The sequence below is a fragment of the Tasmannia lanceolata genome, unplaced genomic scaffold (genome assembly GCF_043159265.1).
Source record: "Tasmannia lanceolata isolate RefF3 unplaced genomic scaffold, GAP_Taslan_0.1 ptg000004l, whole genome shotgun sequence".
In the NCBI taxonomy this organism is placed as follows: domain Eukaryota; kingdom Viridiplantae; phylum Streptophyta; class Magnoliopsida; order Canellales; family Winteraceae; genus Tasmannia; species Tasmannia lanceolata.
The window spans coordinates 7,312,996-7,330,323 of NW_027518681.1; the positions used below are offsets into that span (position 1 = coordinate 7,312,996).

Below are 17,328 nucleotides of genomic sequence, written 5' to 3' on the forward strand. Positions count from 1 at the left end.
GTGGAAATACAGTCATCGTTGTTGTGGGGGAGGGACAAAAGTGGGTGAATACAAAAAGCTGAAAAGGAGAGGGTGAAAATATCATTCCCCTTCCATAGGTGACTCCCATGAAATGGATTGCTTGTCTTACATGGAACATCAAAAGATAGATAATAGTGATGGGTAAGCAACAAAAGTGGGGTTTGCTGTTGCTATGACTTATTAGGCTGGATTTGTTCTCATTTTTGGTTCATGTGGCCCTTAAAATTACCGATTTTCTCAGCTGATGAAGGTGGTTTACTTTCAGAAAGTAGACATGAGAGGACACAAGAAAAGAATAAGAGATAAAATATCATATTGACTGTGAGAGTGACGAGAGCATGAGAATGAGAGATGAGAATCTCCAGAGAGGACTATAACCAGACAGAATCAATAAACGAAATATCATACAGTAGAAAGATATCAAAAGTGATTTCATAGATGATAAAGACACTGCCTCTTTCCACCACCACGAAAGCTTCAGACTATAAATCACCACTCGATCAATCACAATATTGTAATTATTCATTTGGACATTAATGTGGATGATTTGGTCGATTGTTTTCCACCCTTCCTTTTGCAGCCTGCTTGGTCAGACAGATTCAATTATCTAGTAGGTTATGATTAAAGGATCACATGGGTGTTGCGAAAGTGAATCATGAAAGAGTAGATGGGTGGCCCGGAGAAGAAAAAGGGGCGAATATATCACCACCCATAAATAATAAATAATAACCAAAGATGAAGTAATGGGCAGAGACAAGACTCCAATGACTGAATGCTATAGCATGTTAAGATGAACCTTCATTTTCAGTGGTTTTGAAAGCGGGTGGACCCAGATGGAACTCAACCTCAATTGGTCACAAAGAACAAACCCATCTCACAAAACCAATTTTTTCCATACCGGTCATGATCTCAGCCTCATGTTCCTCTACCTACTGTAGCCATGAACCTGATATAAACCTGAGATATCAACCATTATATCAAATATTTCAATCATATCCTATGTAAAAAAATCTGATTTTTCAGTGTCAGCCATTGCGAGTGATCACCCACATCAAAATTAAATTACTAGCAACGTGGTTATTGGGAAATATTTCTGATTTGTGGACCAATTATTCGGGTTTAACAGTCAGTGTCTTCCTCTAAAAATAGTGAGGTCAGATTTTTCAGTGTCGGCAGTAGGCCAATATGACCAAGAAATCAGCCCTTGCTTACCTTGCCCCAAACCAACAGTTTATGGAAGAGAAGAAAAATCTAGCAAAAGATAATTAATCATAGGACAGGACTGGCTTGATCATGAATACATGAAAAAATGAACTGGAAATATGTGGGGTGGGGCAAGCTAATAACACAAGAAAAACTAGGAAAAGAATGTGCAAGGTTAATGGAGAAAAAGGTTGCATGTAAATGAAGAACATGTGTACAAGATAAAGGCTCCCATGTCAGTAATTACAACAGCTAAAAGACCCTTTTCCTTTTAAAGAATCTCAGCTGTAACATCACACATCATACAAGTAGTGTTTCTACATGGAATTCAAGGATGTGTGGAACCTTGATGGATTGGAAGGTCAGCATAGTGTTTACAGGTTAGACCACACATGGCAGCACCTTCAAGTGTTATTCACTGCACGCTTTTTATATTTGCTCTGAACCAGGCTTAGGAGGAAGTCGGTAAATATGTGCTCGTATTCTGGCATCTTTCCATACCCTGCAACAGTATAAGAAGATAGTATAAGAACTACAAATGTTTTTGAATGAGCGGTAACAGAGCTAAGTGTACTAATGCCTGAATATTTTTATGAGGTTCAAGATATAATTAAAACAAAGCTGCATTTAATTTCCATCCCATGATGTTTGAAGGATTGGTTGTTCCCAATGGGGATTGTTCCTAATAGGAAGCAGGGATCTATTTAATGCTTGGATATGCTTGCTGGTTGTTCCCAAATAACTTTAAAATTCCGAGGCCCTGTTCGTTTTCGACTATGACAGATGATTGTGAGACCCAAACCAATTCTTTGACTCAAATTTATGTTTAATTTTGAGTCCAATAATAGGTTTAGGGCCCACAATCAGTTGCCACAATCTAAAATGAACAGGGACTAAGAACCAAGCAATAGATAGTAAACATTGAATGTTTGTTTTCTTCACAGAGAAGAACGAGCAATTCAAAGTTTTTGGGTTGGAAGAGATGAGAGTCCGTCCATGCGTGTAAACATGCCACAGACTCGTTTGCTCATTAACCCACATCTACTAATCAAAATAACTGCCTAAGAGACCAACGAAATTTAACTTTAAAAAAAACAAGAGACCAACGAAATAGCCTGGTCATTTTCAAGACTTTTGAGTGTAGTTTCAAAGAGAGTTGTATTTAGAAATGTTACTGATATAGGAGATCATGAAAAAGAGTGTGGTAGCCTCAAGAAAAACTAGGCATTTTTCTGTCCTAAACTAAAATTTACATTAGCATTTTTTCTCTAAAATTACGGAATTTGGACACAAAAATAATGCATGGAAACAGTCCTAACATTTTATGTAATACGAAGAAACACAGGAATAGAGGAAGGAAATAATAAAATTTGCAAAATGGTTGCACTTGCCAGGGAAATAGTTGATGTCAATGACATAAAAACGATCTCTGGTCCCAAGCTCTCGGATAATGTCTATGTTGAACAGTCTAAGACCCTACAGTCACAGAAACAAGCAAAAATTATAACTAACACACGAGTTACATGAATACTCGATCAAACCAAACATGAAAATGTAACTTACCAGTCGACGACGGAGTTCCTTTGCAAGCCTCTCAAGCAAAGGTCTTGGAGGAAGCTCTGTATTAGGAAGAATAAATTAGAAATCCATATAGTTTGAAATCTAAATGGGTCATGCAGGACTTAAAAAAATATTACATATAAACTTATGATAGCAAAGTCAAAACAATGACATTCATCAACTTCGCAAATACAGGAAATGAGTGTTTTAACAGAGGAAATGTTAATGACACCACCTGCAACACGAGGGTCGAGATCTGCATCATCTGCAGAAGCTGCGGCACAAGAAACCCTTGGGAACCGAAAGACGCCAGAATTATTCAAAACTTCACATTTATTGACGTCTGGTAGGGAAAACCGACGAACGACCTTAATGGCTTCCCCAACTATGTAAACCTTAAAGAGAACACCCCCTGAAATCACACAAACAATAAACCGCTCCACCGTTAACAATGAGATTATCAACATGATGAAATTGATGAGATGAGATTCACAAAAAAAAATGTATACCATGGTTAACAAACTCCTGTAGAACCAAGGGAGGATCAAGCTTTGATAGGGAAAACTGATCATAAGCAAGAGATAGTTCGTGTGACTTTGCACTTCCATCTACAACCAACGGTTTTGCAACTGAAACAAAAGGGAGCCAGTGAATACCGAAGAAATTTCTTCCTTGCACAAAGTATATCTACAAAAACTATCCAATCAAGCTTTGGGCTCCAAGACTAGGCTAGCATTATGGTATTAGTCTCTTAGATTTGAAGATGAAGTTGAAGATTCAAACCATTTCCATTTGGATTCAACATCACGCTTTCAATAATAGAGTTAAAATATCAAGGTTTGAAAGGGACCAGATGATTTGACTCAGCACGTTTATTGTCTCAGCACATTAATATCTGTTTTTTGACAAGGCAGGTGCATAGAAACAAGAATACCCTTGCCATTGAAAATCGCAAGGGACCAGATGATTTGCAATCGATATTTTAAAATCTTTGGCATCTTGTTTTTTCCAGATTGTGAGTTGTGAGAGCCTCAAGACTCAAAGAAAGACAAGGCAAAGACAAATTAGAGACTGTTCTGATGTCCATAAATCAATGTGGAAGGTTACTTCATGAATATTTTCCACACCAAAATGTGAATGGGATGAGAACACTTCCAGGTTGTTTTCATCCTGGTCGCAAATGGATTGCCGGAACATGGATGAATTCTTGAATATCACAACACCCAACAAACCATTAAGGGCCGTTTGGATACGCAGATTTTAGAATCTTGGATTTCCTCAAAATCCTGGAGGGGAGATGAGAGAAGGAGACCGTCCGCCGTTTTCTAATTTCTCGCCTTCGCAAGAGGGTAGGAGATCATCCTGAGTTTCCAGGCTTTAGAAATCTCTCAAAATCTCAGGATGGTGCTCATGATGGGGGAGAGATTTCTAAAACCTGGATTTCTTACTTAAAATCCAGGATAATGGATTGTAAAATCCAGAATTTTATAACACTTTCAAGCTAAAACCTGGATTCTAAAATCCACGAATCCAAATAGTCCCCTAGTCTTAGAACACACTCAAAGCTCAAGACTGGCCTCTCCTCATGTTTGAGAAACAACTGATCCCTCACACATTTCACGATAATATGAGAAAAATAGCACGCAACACATAAGCTTACCTAAGGGTAGTGTTAGCCCAGCTTTAATCACAGCGTCAGGAATGGATGATGGGTCATTGATGATAACTAGTTGCTTAGGGACACCAACTTTGCCTGCAATGGTAGTAAATAATAAAAAAATGACAGATATTATTGATAAATGGAACCATAAATGCCAATACAAGAAACAAATTAGAGGTACAAATTTTCATTCATTACTAGTCAACTTTTACACAAAAGCATGCAGATATGGGATTGAAAATCATGTGCAAAGAATCTCCAAGCAAATAATTAATTTCATTAGATGTTTCTCATAATCTAGAAAAAAGTCTTTGAGAAACTACCGTTACAGTCAGACAGGTTCAGATCAGAAACATCCTGGAGCATTGATTGGCGATTATGAACATGTTCTATGGCATCTGGAGGATCGAGGACTGTAACCTCTGGATGTGTTTTCCAGTAATCCTTCAAAAGGGAAAAGAAGGGAAAGAACATTAGAAACACATGGATATTCTGATTTAAAATTTAGATACAAAGATATTTCAGTGATCCAAAGTAAGAACATGAAATTCCTGGTATAATGATAAGACGCTGGAGAGCTAGTAAGTTCAATGGAAAAAAAAGGTAGAACAGGAACAGAATCAGATAATTGTTTAAGGAAAACAAAGGGATGGTGCTCCCATCCAACAAGATCCAAACCAAAAACCACTGCCCAAAGTAGGCCATCATCTAATCCACTAATAAAAATTAGAAAACTGCATATATATAGTAAGAGTACCAGAAAAAGCCTACAGAGACCATAACCCCTCAAGTCAATAAATTACATTGAGAATGGCAACATTAAAGGCTCGAAAACTTATTCACTCTCCAAGTATCCAACCAGAGATAAATGATTGAGATCTGCTCCAGAGAAGGCAACCCCTTATCACAAGGAAAGTTACTGAACACCTCATCTTAGCATTTTACGGGTAACTACTTGGGACTTCTGGCAGAAGCCTGTTCTTTCGTACTTTCAAAATTCCTCAAAAATAGCCTCTGCTAAGATCATTTGAACAAATTATTTTCATGTACCATTTTCTGGCCATTGGCATACATCACATATATGAATGGTGATCAAAATCATAGATCTTTTGGACCACATCAAGGTCATACGGAATGCCCAGTTTCATGTCAAACATACGATCCTGTCAATCGAGACGGGCTTTTTAAGTGGCTCTGCCAAAAAAAATTGAGCATTGATATTTGCAGGTCATGGCCAAGTAGATAGCAAGTTTGTTTGGCATGGATAAGAGATACACTACGGTCCCAGGGTGACCTACAAGATCAGTGATACCAATCATCACTCGTATATGCCCCGCATACTATCGGATGACAAATTATAAAAGATATCTTATTAGCTCAATTGATATCGGCATTCCCTTTTACAAAGAAACACTTCTAGAATGAAAATTTTCCGACCAGTTTTGACAAATAAAAGGCTTAAGAAACAGAACATGCCCATATGTGGGTTACTTGCCAGATGTAACAAAATCAGCATTTAAGAAACTGAAGAATAGTCATGGACATCTCTCTTATTGAACTCAAGCTTCTCTGTAAAGATATATCCAGAATAACCAGCTACTTCATCCCAAAAAGCTGAATGCCGTTCAGATACACCTGGAAAGTTGACTAAAGCTTCCATTATAATGCACAGGGTCACTATCAGCTTGAGTTGCACATGGGGATTGACCACATGATGTTTTATCCGTAAATAACTACGAACATCTACAACCAAACCTGCTGCTGGCATAACATATTCAGAGCATGTAATAAGCATCCCATGAACTGCCAATCACGTCACATCCAACACGAATGGAAGTTGTTTAGTGAGACGAACACTCCCCACCCACCAAAACCAACAGAGAGCGAAGGAACATTAACCAGATAAGAAACCCAGCTAAACGAAAAAGTAATTAAAAAGTAAAAAATAATAGAAAACCTAACCTCGATTATTTTGGTGCCTGACACATGTCTAAACGAAGGCACTCCTACAGGAACAAAGTTTGCATGTAAAATCGCAAATGCTAGTTTTCTTTTGTTTGAATAAATTATTTAGCATCTTCAGCACATGTATTATGCATATCAACATTCATAACTCTTCCCTTGCATAATGTGGAACAGCCATCTAAGGCTTGAAAATTTTGTGATTTTAAGGAGCTATGAGAGGAGTTCTAAATTCATCACTCATGGTGACGTGGTACTTGAGGCAACTAACCTAAACGCGCTATGTAACCGGGAATATGGTACATGAGGCAGTTTATAAAACAGGACTATGCAACCATGAAAGTTTGCAACTGGTAGATGCTGTATGGACAAGTGGCTCAAAGTTCATGCATAAGCAACACTAAAGTCGCTTTAGCCATGATTGAAAGTAAACAACCAAAATTTGCTGAAAGAAAACAGAACACGGCTGAAAATAAAGAACTGGAACAAAAGTAATTAATGACAACGTAGACAAAATTTCAGCCTTCATGTAATTACAACTCAAAACTCGAGTGTCACGAATGTTGCCTTTATTTTTCTACCACACGGGGAATGGAGAATCGCAAAGCTCTGCAGCAAACAAAGCATGTTTTGCTTAGTTCAAGATTGTCCAATCAAGCATTAATCTTCCTAGATTGGTTAGTTCAAGATTGGCCAACCAATCTGCAGCAACAAAGCATGTTTTGTTTAGTTCAAGATTGTCCAATCAATCACTAATCTTCCTAGATTTGTTAATTCGAGATTGGCCAACCAATCATTAATCTTCCTAGATTTGTAATTTGAAAATTTTAAAAGTAAACCATTCAAAAAAAATTAAAAGTATTCTCCAACAAGCACTCTAAGAACTTCTAACCATAGGCCCAGATGTAGATGTGTAAAGGATCAGTTATCCATCCCACATTCAGCTGAAACAAGCAATGCCCTAGAGCAGTGACTTAGAAGACTACAGAGTAAATACAAATAACAACCAAAATATCTCAGTCCTTGAACATGTTTATATAAAATCCAAAAAGATGTACATCAAAATGTTAAGCAACATCGCACAAGGCAACTGGTAACCACGTCAGGTTAGGTAAGATGGTCATAGAAGGTAAAATCCACACTCGTTGGAATTCTTGAGGCTTCAATCTTAACAATCTGATCATGATTAATGATGAAGGAAAGACTAAGTACTCTGCAAATTATGTTAGACAAATAAGTTCTAGGCTTGACAAGAACCACCTGTACACTACGGCAATTAATATGTTCAAATTTAATCCTTTGCATGAATAGATAACATTTCACTATTTCAGCAACAAGGTGTTAATGATTATTCAAGAATAATCACGGAAATCAACCAGGTTGGAAGCAGATGTTGTAAAGGCCAAGAAATAAGCTTCATGGAGTTTGGACTAACTAACCTCGAGAATTTGGCACCACTTCTTCCCTGACAACTGGACAAGAGAGGAATATCAAGTGGGAAGATACTTCGAAGAAAATAAACTAAAAATTATAATAATACATGAAATTCTCGACCAAGCACTTCATTGATATCACAGTTACAACATCTGTCGTGCTTGGGCCAAATTTTGAGTTCTCAAACATCGATTTTAGAAAAGAAAACAAGGAAAAACGGGGATGCAATAAATCTCGACTTACCTTATGTAAAACAATGTCAAAAGGCCCTTGATCTGAAAGAGGTCTGTTTGGGTCAATTGCAACAAATAATATCCCCTTCTTCCTGCATAAAATTTTGACAGATATTTCAGTCAGATTTGAAGCATCTTGAAATAGTGAGACTCCAAAGGAATGCCCACTACAGGAGGAAGATTCCACTAAATATATGAATTTTGTTCAAGCTACTAGGTGCTACTGGTATTGTACTTGTATAAGCAAATAGTAAATTTAATTAACCCAACCAAAACAATCTACAAAGACAAAACGCCAAGAGGACCAAGAGCTCAAACCAAAACAACTCGGACTACATTACATAGTCCCAGGCAACAATAACAACCCTGCATAGGATGGGACATGAATATAACTTAGCTATACATACATGTCAATGTAATGAACACTAGCACTGGAATGGGGTTGCCATTACATGCATTGTTTTGGCAGTTGATGTTGCATAGAAATCCTTTCGAGAAAATGTAACAAAAATCGAACGTAATCATATTTACAGAAGATATATGGATCTCTTGTCTAAGATGGGATATGCATATTAATTAGGTAAACATGGGGTTGGGCCATTAACTCGACGGTTGAGGCTTTGCATCTCAACCTAGAGGTCGCAGGTTCAATTCCAGCTTACCTACCAAAAAAATTAGCCATACATACAGGTCAACAAATAGTTCAGCTCTGAGCATGATCTTCTCGATCGGGATTTTTGTTCTTTAGCTATTTAATAAAATTTTGATACTAAAAAAAGACATTGGTTTGGTGATGACATTGCAGAAAAAATACTTTTGAAAGAAAGAAAAGTCGTCGGTGATAATAATATTTATATAAGTGATGTCAAGAAACAATATTTTTTTCACGACGTTCATCAGATGGACGGCACCCCCAAGAGATTCCACGACAACATAATTTTTAACAAGGAGCGGTAGAAATTATGGGTTTTAACAAAAGAATGCTTATATGAAGAGAAAATACTTCATCAAGACCAAGGGCTCAAGAGGAATGCAAAATCAAATTGATAACCTTTCTATATTTTTTATTTTTTAATAAATTGATAGCCTTTCAAGCTAATAACTAAAACATGTTGCCAAAGTAAATTCAAGAAGATTATGAATAGAATAAGAACCCATAATATAAATACAGTTTTAATCCACAAGAAGACAATAGCCAAACATAAATAACAGTTAATTACAGTACAAGGGTATCATAAATCATTTTTCAACTCCCCACCATATTCTGATTCTAAACGTATACAAACAGCAGAATATTCCACTTCTTTAAAGGCAAAGAAAGAAAGATTCCAGATACCAACAACTGCATCTCGGAGAATAACACAAGAACAAAATTTTCAACTTTCATATGAAAGAGCAAAAATGAAATCCACATACACCAACAAATAAAGCATTTTATTTGTGAAAAAAAAAAACTCAAGCATAACAAACAAATCAAAATCCTATAACCGAATGTGAAAAAAAATTACTATCTATTTTTTCAATTACCTAGCCAATCCTTCAAGTTTAGGCTGCAAAAAGCTCTTAATCTTCTTTGAAGTTAGGGCATAACCGACAACGTGAGTCCGTTGTGCCGGAAACCCACCGGAAATTGAAAACGACGGCAAGTTCCGATCGTTCTCCTTCTCCTCCTCATTCATATACGAGATTTCTCCGTTCAACCTCATATGCCTCTTCTTCAAAATCGAAAAGAGAAAAAAAAAACCCTAGAAATCAAATCAAACCAAAAAAACCCTAGTTTGGATGTTTTTTTTTCCTCTGGTTACTTTCTTCTCTTTTCTCAGCTGACAAAGGAGAACAGATTTTAGAGAAGATTAGGGAAAATGATGATTTTTCGGATCTGAGTTTAGAGAACAGAAACCCTAGAAAGTAGAGTATTTCTTCTTTTTCCTCTGGATTTTGGAGGAGAAGATGATTTAGAAGAATTTTTGAGATATGAGAGAATGAGAGAGAGACGAATCTGTTGTTAAGTGGTAATAGAGGGGTGTATTTATAAGGGAGAGGAGGTTTTGTACGTTAATTTGTAATTACAAGAGAACCTTGTCTTTGCGTATAATTACAATGATACCATTTTTGTTTGGTGGAGAGATGAGAGGGTCGAGAATATCGATTCCTTTGTTTTGATAACGGCACCCTTATTATTTTACAGTTTTGCCGATTGGTGGTGACTGGTGACTGCTTTTGGAAGAGGCGATTACAGACGTGTAAAATCAAAGAAAAGAATGCAGTTTTAAAGCGAGTTTTTAACTTTTTATATGGTGTTGTGTCCATATCATTTTCTTGCGCCCCCTGAAGGATAATGTGCCCCCTGTAACGTGAATTGTGGCCCTGTGGGCAGACTTTAACGCTTTTTGTAGGGGTGCAACTCGGGTCGGGTTGGGTCGGGTCGGGCTGAGGCCAACCCGAACCCGACCCGAGCAACCATTTACTCAACATGAACCTGGCCCGACCCAAGTTCGAACCCGAGGAACCCATTTTTCCGACCCGAACCCGAGTTCGGGATTTTAAGCTTAGAAAATTAAAAAATTTATTAAAAATGTAGGGTTTCACTCAGGTTGATTTTTGGGAATTCAGGTTGAGCTTTTACCTTAAATCTGGTTGGGGTCAGGTTGATTCCTATCCATTTTTTAGCAGAAGCTCAACCCGACCCGACCCAAGTTGCACCCCTAGTCGGGCTGCCCAAGCCCTCAACCCGAACCCGACCCGAAGAACTCCACCCAACCTGACATTCTTTCGGGTTGAACCCAGCCTGAGTTGCACCCCTATTATCCTTCAGGGGCGTGTACTATACGGCCAACTCCAAAGGATGATCCAAACAGTCCATTTGTTGGGCCACAGCGTAAATAGTCTGTGCACCAAAAAATCATTTTTGTAGGATGATCATAACAATCCGATCTAGACAGAGACTGCACATTATGGAATCCTCTATAGATCTGATGGTTAGAAACATCCTATGTAAATGATTTTTGGGGCACAAGCTACTTACGTTACAGCCCAGTAAATGAACGGTTTGGATCATCCTATGAGGGAGCCGTACAGTACTTTTGAAAAATACTAGATTATACGGCCACACACTATATAAAATCCCGTTATAAAGCAAGGAATGTGAAAGTCATTTCGCCAAATTATCCTTGATCATGCTGTTTGAGTAGAGGAAAACTTATATTGAATTTTTTTTTAAAATAAAAATGAATTTTTCAGCTTTTGGTTAACTCATTTTTTTCATGAAAATGTTTTTCCATAATAGGAAATTTTCTCCTTTTTTCTAACAAAATTACAACCCTAACAGACCCATGATTTTTTTTTTCAAGGAATATTTTTGTCTGAGTTTTTCTCTGGTTGGCTGTGTTGGTTATGTTTTTATGAAATTTTTAGGGAAAATTACATTAAGGAAAAAAAAAAGAAGGAACCCATCAGTTAGATGAAGGGATACAATGACCAACATCTAATCTCTTCTTAGAATGATCTTAATTAAAAGGTGGATCAAACGGCTATGATCACTTGATTTCTGTGAGACAAAGAGGCTTTTAGTAAATTTCCCAATTTTTCTAGAAAGTCACTTGACTCATTTTTCATGGAATTCTTTTTCCAAAATAAAAATCTTCCACCTTCTAGGAAAACTTCAACCTTGGAAACTTTTCAATCAAAATTTTTACACTAGAACCAAACAACAATGTAAAATCACCTTAACATGGGTAGAATGGGGCCTTTGTATGTATGGATGGACTGTCTCATTGCGTTCAGATAGGGTTTGCATTTTACACGTTGAAAGAATGTTCTTTTTATGGTTTTTTCTTGTTGTATGCCAGCAATTAGGATTTATCTATTTGAGGCTGAAAAGTGAAAACACAAGCACCGACAAATACGGTGGACCCTACCACTAATACACTAGGAGGCCCCATAGATTGTCATAGATCCCAATGATTGTTCTATTAAAGTATACATGATTTAAGTCTCTAACAGCATGAGCTTTTGGATTAATTGGTTGTTTCACATGTACCAATGGAAGTGGCCTAGACTCTGTATTTTGGAATCTGAGGAATGCTCCAGCAGGGGTATGTTATAGTCCTAGGAAGTGGCCTAGCAAGGTATGAGACTAGGTGGGACCCAGCATAGTATGGGACAGTTTTAAAGGGCATAGTCTACTCCGTTCCATTCACTCACATGTAGAGCTTTTGGTGTAATAGTTAGGTACCTAAAATTTGGTATTAAGGCAACTACTAGGTCACATGTGCGAGTCATGGAAGGGGGGCGACTTGTGGAGAGGACAACTAGAAAGGGCTACCTTGTAAAAAAAGCCAGGCCTAAAGCAACTAGAGCGAAGTGACCATAGAGTGGGCTACCGCGGAAGGGGCAATATGTGGGAAGGGGTACCTGTAGAAAAGGCAAGAGTGTGGGCCGCCGAGGACGGTGAGTGTGAAAACGTAGTGAAATGTCAGTCTTGAGTGGGGGCCTTGCCTATGTATCAGACCAGGTGAAGGGGCCAGCCTCATATGAGAGGATTAAAAGGCTTAGCCTAATGTTACGAACCCTAATCGGTTCGTTGCGTGGTTGTTCTTCTTAGAGGGAAGATCAGCCTCTCAACCCACTTTAAGGGAAGGATTAGTCTCCTATGTGCAGAAACATAGTTTTGAGTTTGGAATTCTTCGCTGATTTTTTTAAAGCCACTTACACGCCACTTCCTCAAAAACTACCGAAGACAATCGATCCAGATAACCCTTATCTTTAATATCCATGCCAAACAACTAGAGAGAAAATACTGCAAAATATAAACTAACTTATCTTACCTAAGTGGGACTCATCAAAGCACGTAATATCCACCCCCCAGTGAAATCAACCTTGTCCTCAATGTTGGATTATTGGAGAAAATAATTTATTCCACTAGGGTCCCAATCTTATTGAAAAACATAGTTGACAGTAGCCTTTTATGTTCTTCAAGAATAATGGTGGTGATCATTCGAACCCCGTCTTCAAAATTTGGTCTGATCTAGGCTGAAAAGAAATGCGATTTTTTATTGAGTTGCATCTAAATGGAATAGTTGAACAAAATCAATTTGTCTTCGATAATGTCTTCAACCAACCCATCCTTGTCGCCATCAATTCTTGCACTTTTCTCTACTCGAACATCAACATATTCAAGATTGTACTCTTCTTCATCTCTACACATTTCCTCAAGCGTTATGCTGATTTTGTTCAAGCCTTCCGCAAATGCAAACCGTCGATGCACTTCCATCAATTCCAAAACAAGTGCTTTGATCTTTCGAAAAACATCATGTATAGATATCCAAAATGGTACAGTCATGACGTAGGATTGATTGCTCTGATACCAATTGTTATGACCCAAATCGGTTCGCAATGTCATTCATCTACTTAAAGGGAAGATTAGCCTCTTGACCTACTTCAAGGAAAGGGTTAGTCCTCCATTGTGTGCGAAAACACAATATTGACTTCGGAAATTATTCATTGATTTTTTATTTTTTTTTAAAGAAAAACCTACTTACATGTTATTTATAAAAAGCCCACTTGACCACTTCCTCTAAAACTCCTACTCAATCCAATCTCAAAAACTCTTTTGTCTAAGACTTTTATCCATGCCAAACAAGTATAGAGAAATACCACAAAAATGTAAACTAATTTATCCTACCCAAGAGGGACCTATTTAGGCACATAACACCTAACACGCTCATTCCATTAGCTCTGGAGCATTTCGGCTCATTTGTTAGATACAAGGTTTTCAATTTCTGTTTCGGTATGCGTTTAGGCCCTAAGCGAAACAGAAATTTCGGCCAAAATTTTGAAATTTCGGCTGAAATCTAGTACGCAATTTAAAAAAAAAATTCATTAATAACAAATTTCGAGCGAAATTGCTGAAATTTCGGCAAAATTTCACTAATCTCGGGCAAAATTTCGGCACACCATTAAAAAAATATTTTTGGGCGATACCAAATCCAGATAATTTTGGACGAAATTTCTTTCATTGGCTGCTAGCCTGCTACAATTCCCATTGGGGAACAACATATTTGCGTTTCTACCCATCAAACGGAAGGTTTGGATCATCCTATGGTGCAAGCCGTATAGTACTTTTTCAAAAATACCATATTCTAAGGGATTACACCGTGTTTTTTAAAAAGTGATATCTACCGAGATTCTATGGGATTACACCATATAGTAATTTACACAATATAAAATCTCGCTCCAATCGACATATAAAATCTAAAATCTTGCCCCAATAAAATCTCAAAATCTCGCTGGAAATTTGGACGGAAGTTGAGTAATTGGTTCCCATTTCGTTTATTTCGGGCGAAATAGAGAAATTTCAGGCTAAATTTCAGTGAATTTCGTCACTTTATTTCGGGTAATTCCAGTTTCGGTTTTAGTCTAGACCGAAATCTGAAATTTCGGACCTAAATTTTGGATTTCGGTCAAAATTTAAAACCATGGTAAGAAAAGGCTGAAAAAATAAGGGAACAAATCTCCTCTCAAAATACAATTTATTTTTGGGAACTGTTTTACATGCGACAGCCCTCTTTAGTGTATTTATGACTACTCTTACAATAGGGGCCATCTGCAAAAAAGAAAAAGAAAAAAGGACAGATATCTCATTTCCTCTTTTGTTTTTAAGCCACTTCCCACCCTCTCTTCACTCATGTTTTCTCTTAAATCTTTCTCTCTCCCACCCCCTCTACCCTTATATCATCACTTCATAAACTATTTATTACTCGGTGGTGAAAAAAAATTCACGGTTACCAAACATGACCGATAATTAGTCAGGATACAAGTTGAGGCCTGTAATATCTTACCACTGCCTATGTTAAACGACAAAAAGTAAACTTTTTGGTTGTTGGGATTTGATGGTTGCCTAATCTATGAGCCATGAATGACGTACAGCAAGGCCTTTTAGATGTCAGAATTTGGTGATTGCATGATAAAAATGAGGCATGCTCGATATGATATAAAGCAAAGGCTAATAAGTGAGGGCAATGATATCCCCCCCCCCCCCCCCCCCCCCCCCCCCCCCCCCCACACCTTGTAGGCTAATAGGTTGCGTTCCAAAATATTTTTCTATAGGCGGATCCTAGCCCTCCAACTAAATAGAAACTGCATCTTATGCAACCTCTATAGTTGTAGGGTTGTGATCATCCTAAGGAAATGATTTTTGGGGCACAACCTATTTACATTGTGGCCCATCAAATGGACGGCTCGGATCATCTTATGGTCTGAACGGTACACTTCATTTTCAAAAATATGGGTGGAGCCTAAATTGGTACCAACCACACCATAGGATGATCCAAACCATGGACGGCTTGGATCATCCTATGTTGTGGACAGTACACTTCAATTTGAAAAATATCGGTGGGGCCTACGATTGGGCCTTAATGTCAGTGTTCGACCAACTCCATAGGATTATCCAAACCATAGACGGCTTGGATCATCCTATGTTGTGGATGGGCCTTAATGTTACTGTACGACCACAGGATGATCCAAACCATTCATTTGATGGGTCAACCCTTTTGGGGGGCACAACCCATTTACGTTATGGCCCATCAAATGAACGGCTCGAATCATCCTATGGTCTGGACGGTACACTTCATTTTCAAAAATATGGGTGGGGCCTAAATTGGGCCTTAATGTTACTGTACGAACCACAAATGGACGGTTTGGATTATCCTACAGTGGTATGGGCGGGGCCTACGTTATGTGAAGATGGGCCCACCATTCCATCAACGGTTTCTGTTGGGCCCACCAACTGTTCCTGTTGTGTGTGTGGAGAGAGAGAGAGAGAGAGAGAGAGAGAGAGAGAGGGAGGGGAGAGGGGAGAGACCGGTCAAATGGTGGGAAAGTGACATATCCTAACGTTTAACGTTAGCCGGCCGTCGGGCGGGGGGGGGGGGGGGGGGGAGGGGGAGGAATATCAGCGCCCATAAATAAACGGTTTGGATTAATCTATAGCGAAAGTGTGAAACACGGTCTGCTCTAGGGGACTGCCTCATTGACTCATTGTATTATAGTAAAGCGCATTGCGAAAGGAAAACGTCATATTCATTTTTAATGCATTCGATATGCACTCGTGTCGGTTAATATTGAATCATTGATGCTGAAAAGTGAAAACAAGCACGCGAGATTTTAAAAAAGAACAGTGGGGCCCATTTGGATAGTCCAGCCGTAGATAGGCCGTACTATCTACGGCTGGGATGGCAAGAGCACCAGAAGTCTCTCAAAAACGGTAAAATTAAATTTGAGCTGTTTTCAACGCCTTTTCTTGCTCCCCTCACCCTGCCCTCTCAGGCCCATCTCTCACAGTTGGACCCACAAATATTCCATGGAATATTTTTTCTTAGTTCCCAACTCTATGGAAGCCTTTTATCTTTCATCATACATCCTAACCATTTAATATTGTGTGGTGTAAAATGGACGATCCATAAAATTAATAGGAAACAGTAAAAATCTCTGCAAATTAGAGGGCTAGGATTGTCAAATGTAGGAGATTTTTTGATTCATGAACCATCCATTATTGGGATTTTTATACATTAAATCTGCATATTTTACAAAGGAAATACAGGGGGGGTAGATGTACAAGTGGGGCCCACTTGTTTGATGATCCAAAATACCCCTACCTTGTAAAAAAAAAATAACCAATATACCTTTAACAATAATGAACAAAAACACCCCTATTTTCCATAAAATTATCAAAATACCTTTATCTAGTAAAAAAATGACCAAAATACTTTCATCTTTCATTCAACAACACCTCATGGCCACGTTTGGATACCGGCAAGATTTAGATTTGGATTTAGTTGATATTTTGAACTAGATCAGATCCTTAGAATTTCCAAATCAGTTACAATAGTGCAGAAATTTCCTATTTTCAAATCTTTTCTGTGAGACATTATTTGGAAATCAACGTTTGTGGCAATTTCCGTCACCATCGCTGCTCCTCGACGCTGCTCCGGCAGCAGCGAGGCATCCCTCCCTCCCTCACCCTCTCTCTTTCTCTATCTCTCTCTCTTAAAACATGATCATGAAGATGATTGATGTGTTTTGTATCCAAAACTCAAATCCAAATCAAAATTACTAATGCATGAGGTATCCAAACGGTCCCCATAGGAATTAAGGATACTTTCCTTATTTTCTATGAGATAGGGGTACTTTGATAATTTTTTCTATGGGATAGGGGTATTATTGTCACTTTATGGAACAGGTTATATGGATCATTTC

The 17,328-nt window shown here is 38.1% G+C and overlaps 1 protein-coding gene across 2 annotated transcripts; it reads right to left on the reverse strand.

The window, feature by feature from the left end:
- Positions 1-1,399: 1,399 nt before the first annotated feature.
- LOC143876177 (inositol-tetrakisphosphate 1-kinase 3-like) lies at positions 1,400-10,077 on the reverse strand. 2 transcript variants are annotated; one of them, XM_077377866.1, is made up of 10 exons: positions 9,601-10,077; positions 8,084-8,165; positions 7,846-7,878; positions 4,768-4,888; positions 4,445-4,537; positions 3,294-3,413; positions 3,020-3,196; positions 2,788-2,843; positions 2,616-2,700; positions 1,400-1,726 (listed from the first exon to the last, which is right to left on the reverse strand). In XM_077377866.1, the coding sequence occupies exons 1-10, from the start codon at positions 9,777-9,779 to the stop codon at positions 1,629-1,631; spliced, it is 1,044 nt and encodes a 347-aa protein (XP_077233981.1). In that variant the 5' UTR covers positions 9,780-10,077; the 3' UTR covers positions 1,400-1,628. The 2 variants fall into 2 exon arrangements, with proteins under 2 accessions (XP_077233981.1, XP_077233982.1); XM_077377867.1 differs by lacking the exon at positions 7,846-7,878.
- Positions 10,078-17,328: the final 7,251 nt, after the last annotated feature.

Coding starts and splice junctions, on each gene's coding strand:
- LOC143876177 (XM_077377866.1), bottom strand. CDS start 9,779: ATGAGGTTGAACGGAGAAATCTCGTATATGAATGAGGAGGAGAAGGAG. Junction 4,889..7,845: donor AGTGGTGCCAAATTCTCGAG/GTTAGTTAGTCC, acceptor TCCCTTTTGAAG/GATTACTGGAAAACACATCC. Junction 2,701..2,787: donor AGGAACTCCGTCGTCGACTG/GTAAGTTACATT, acceptor CTGTGACTGTAG/GGTCTTAGACTGTTCAACAT.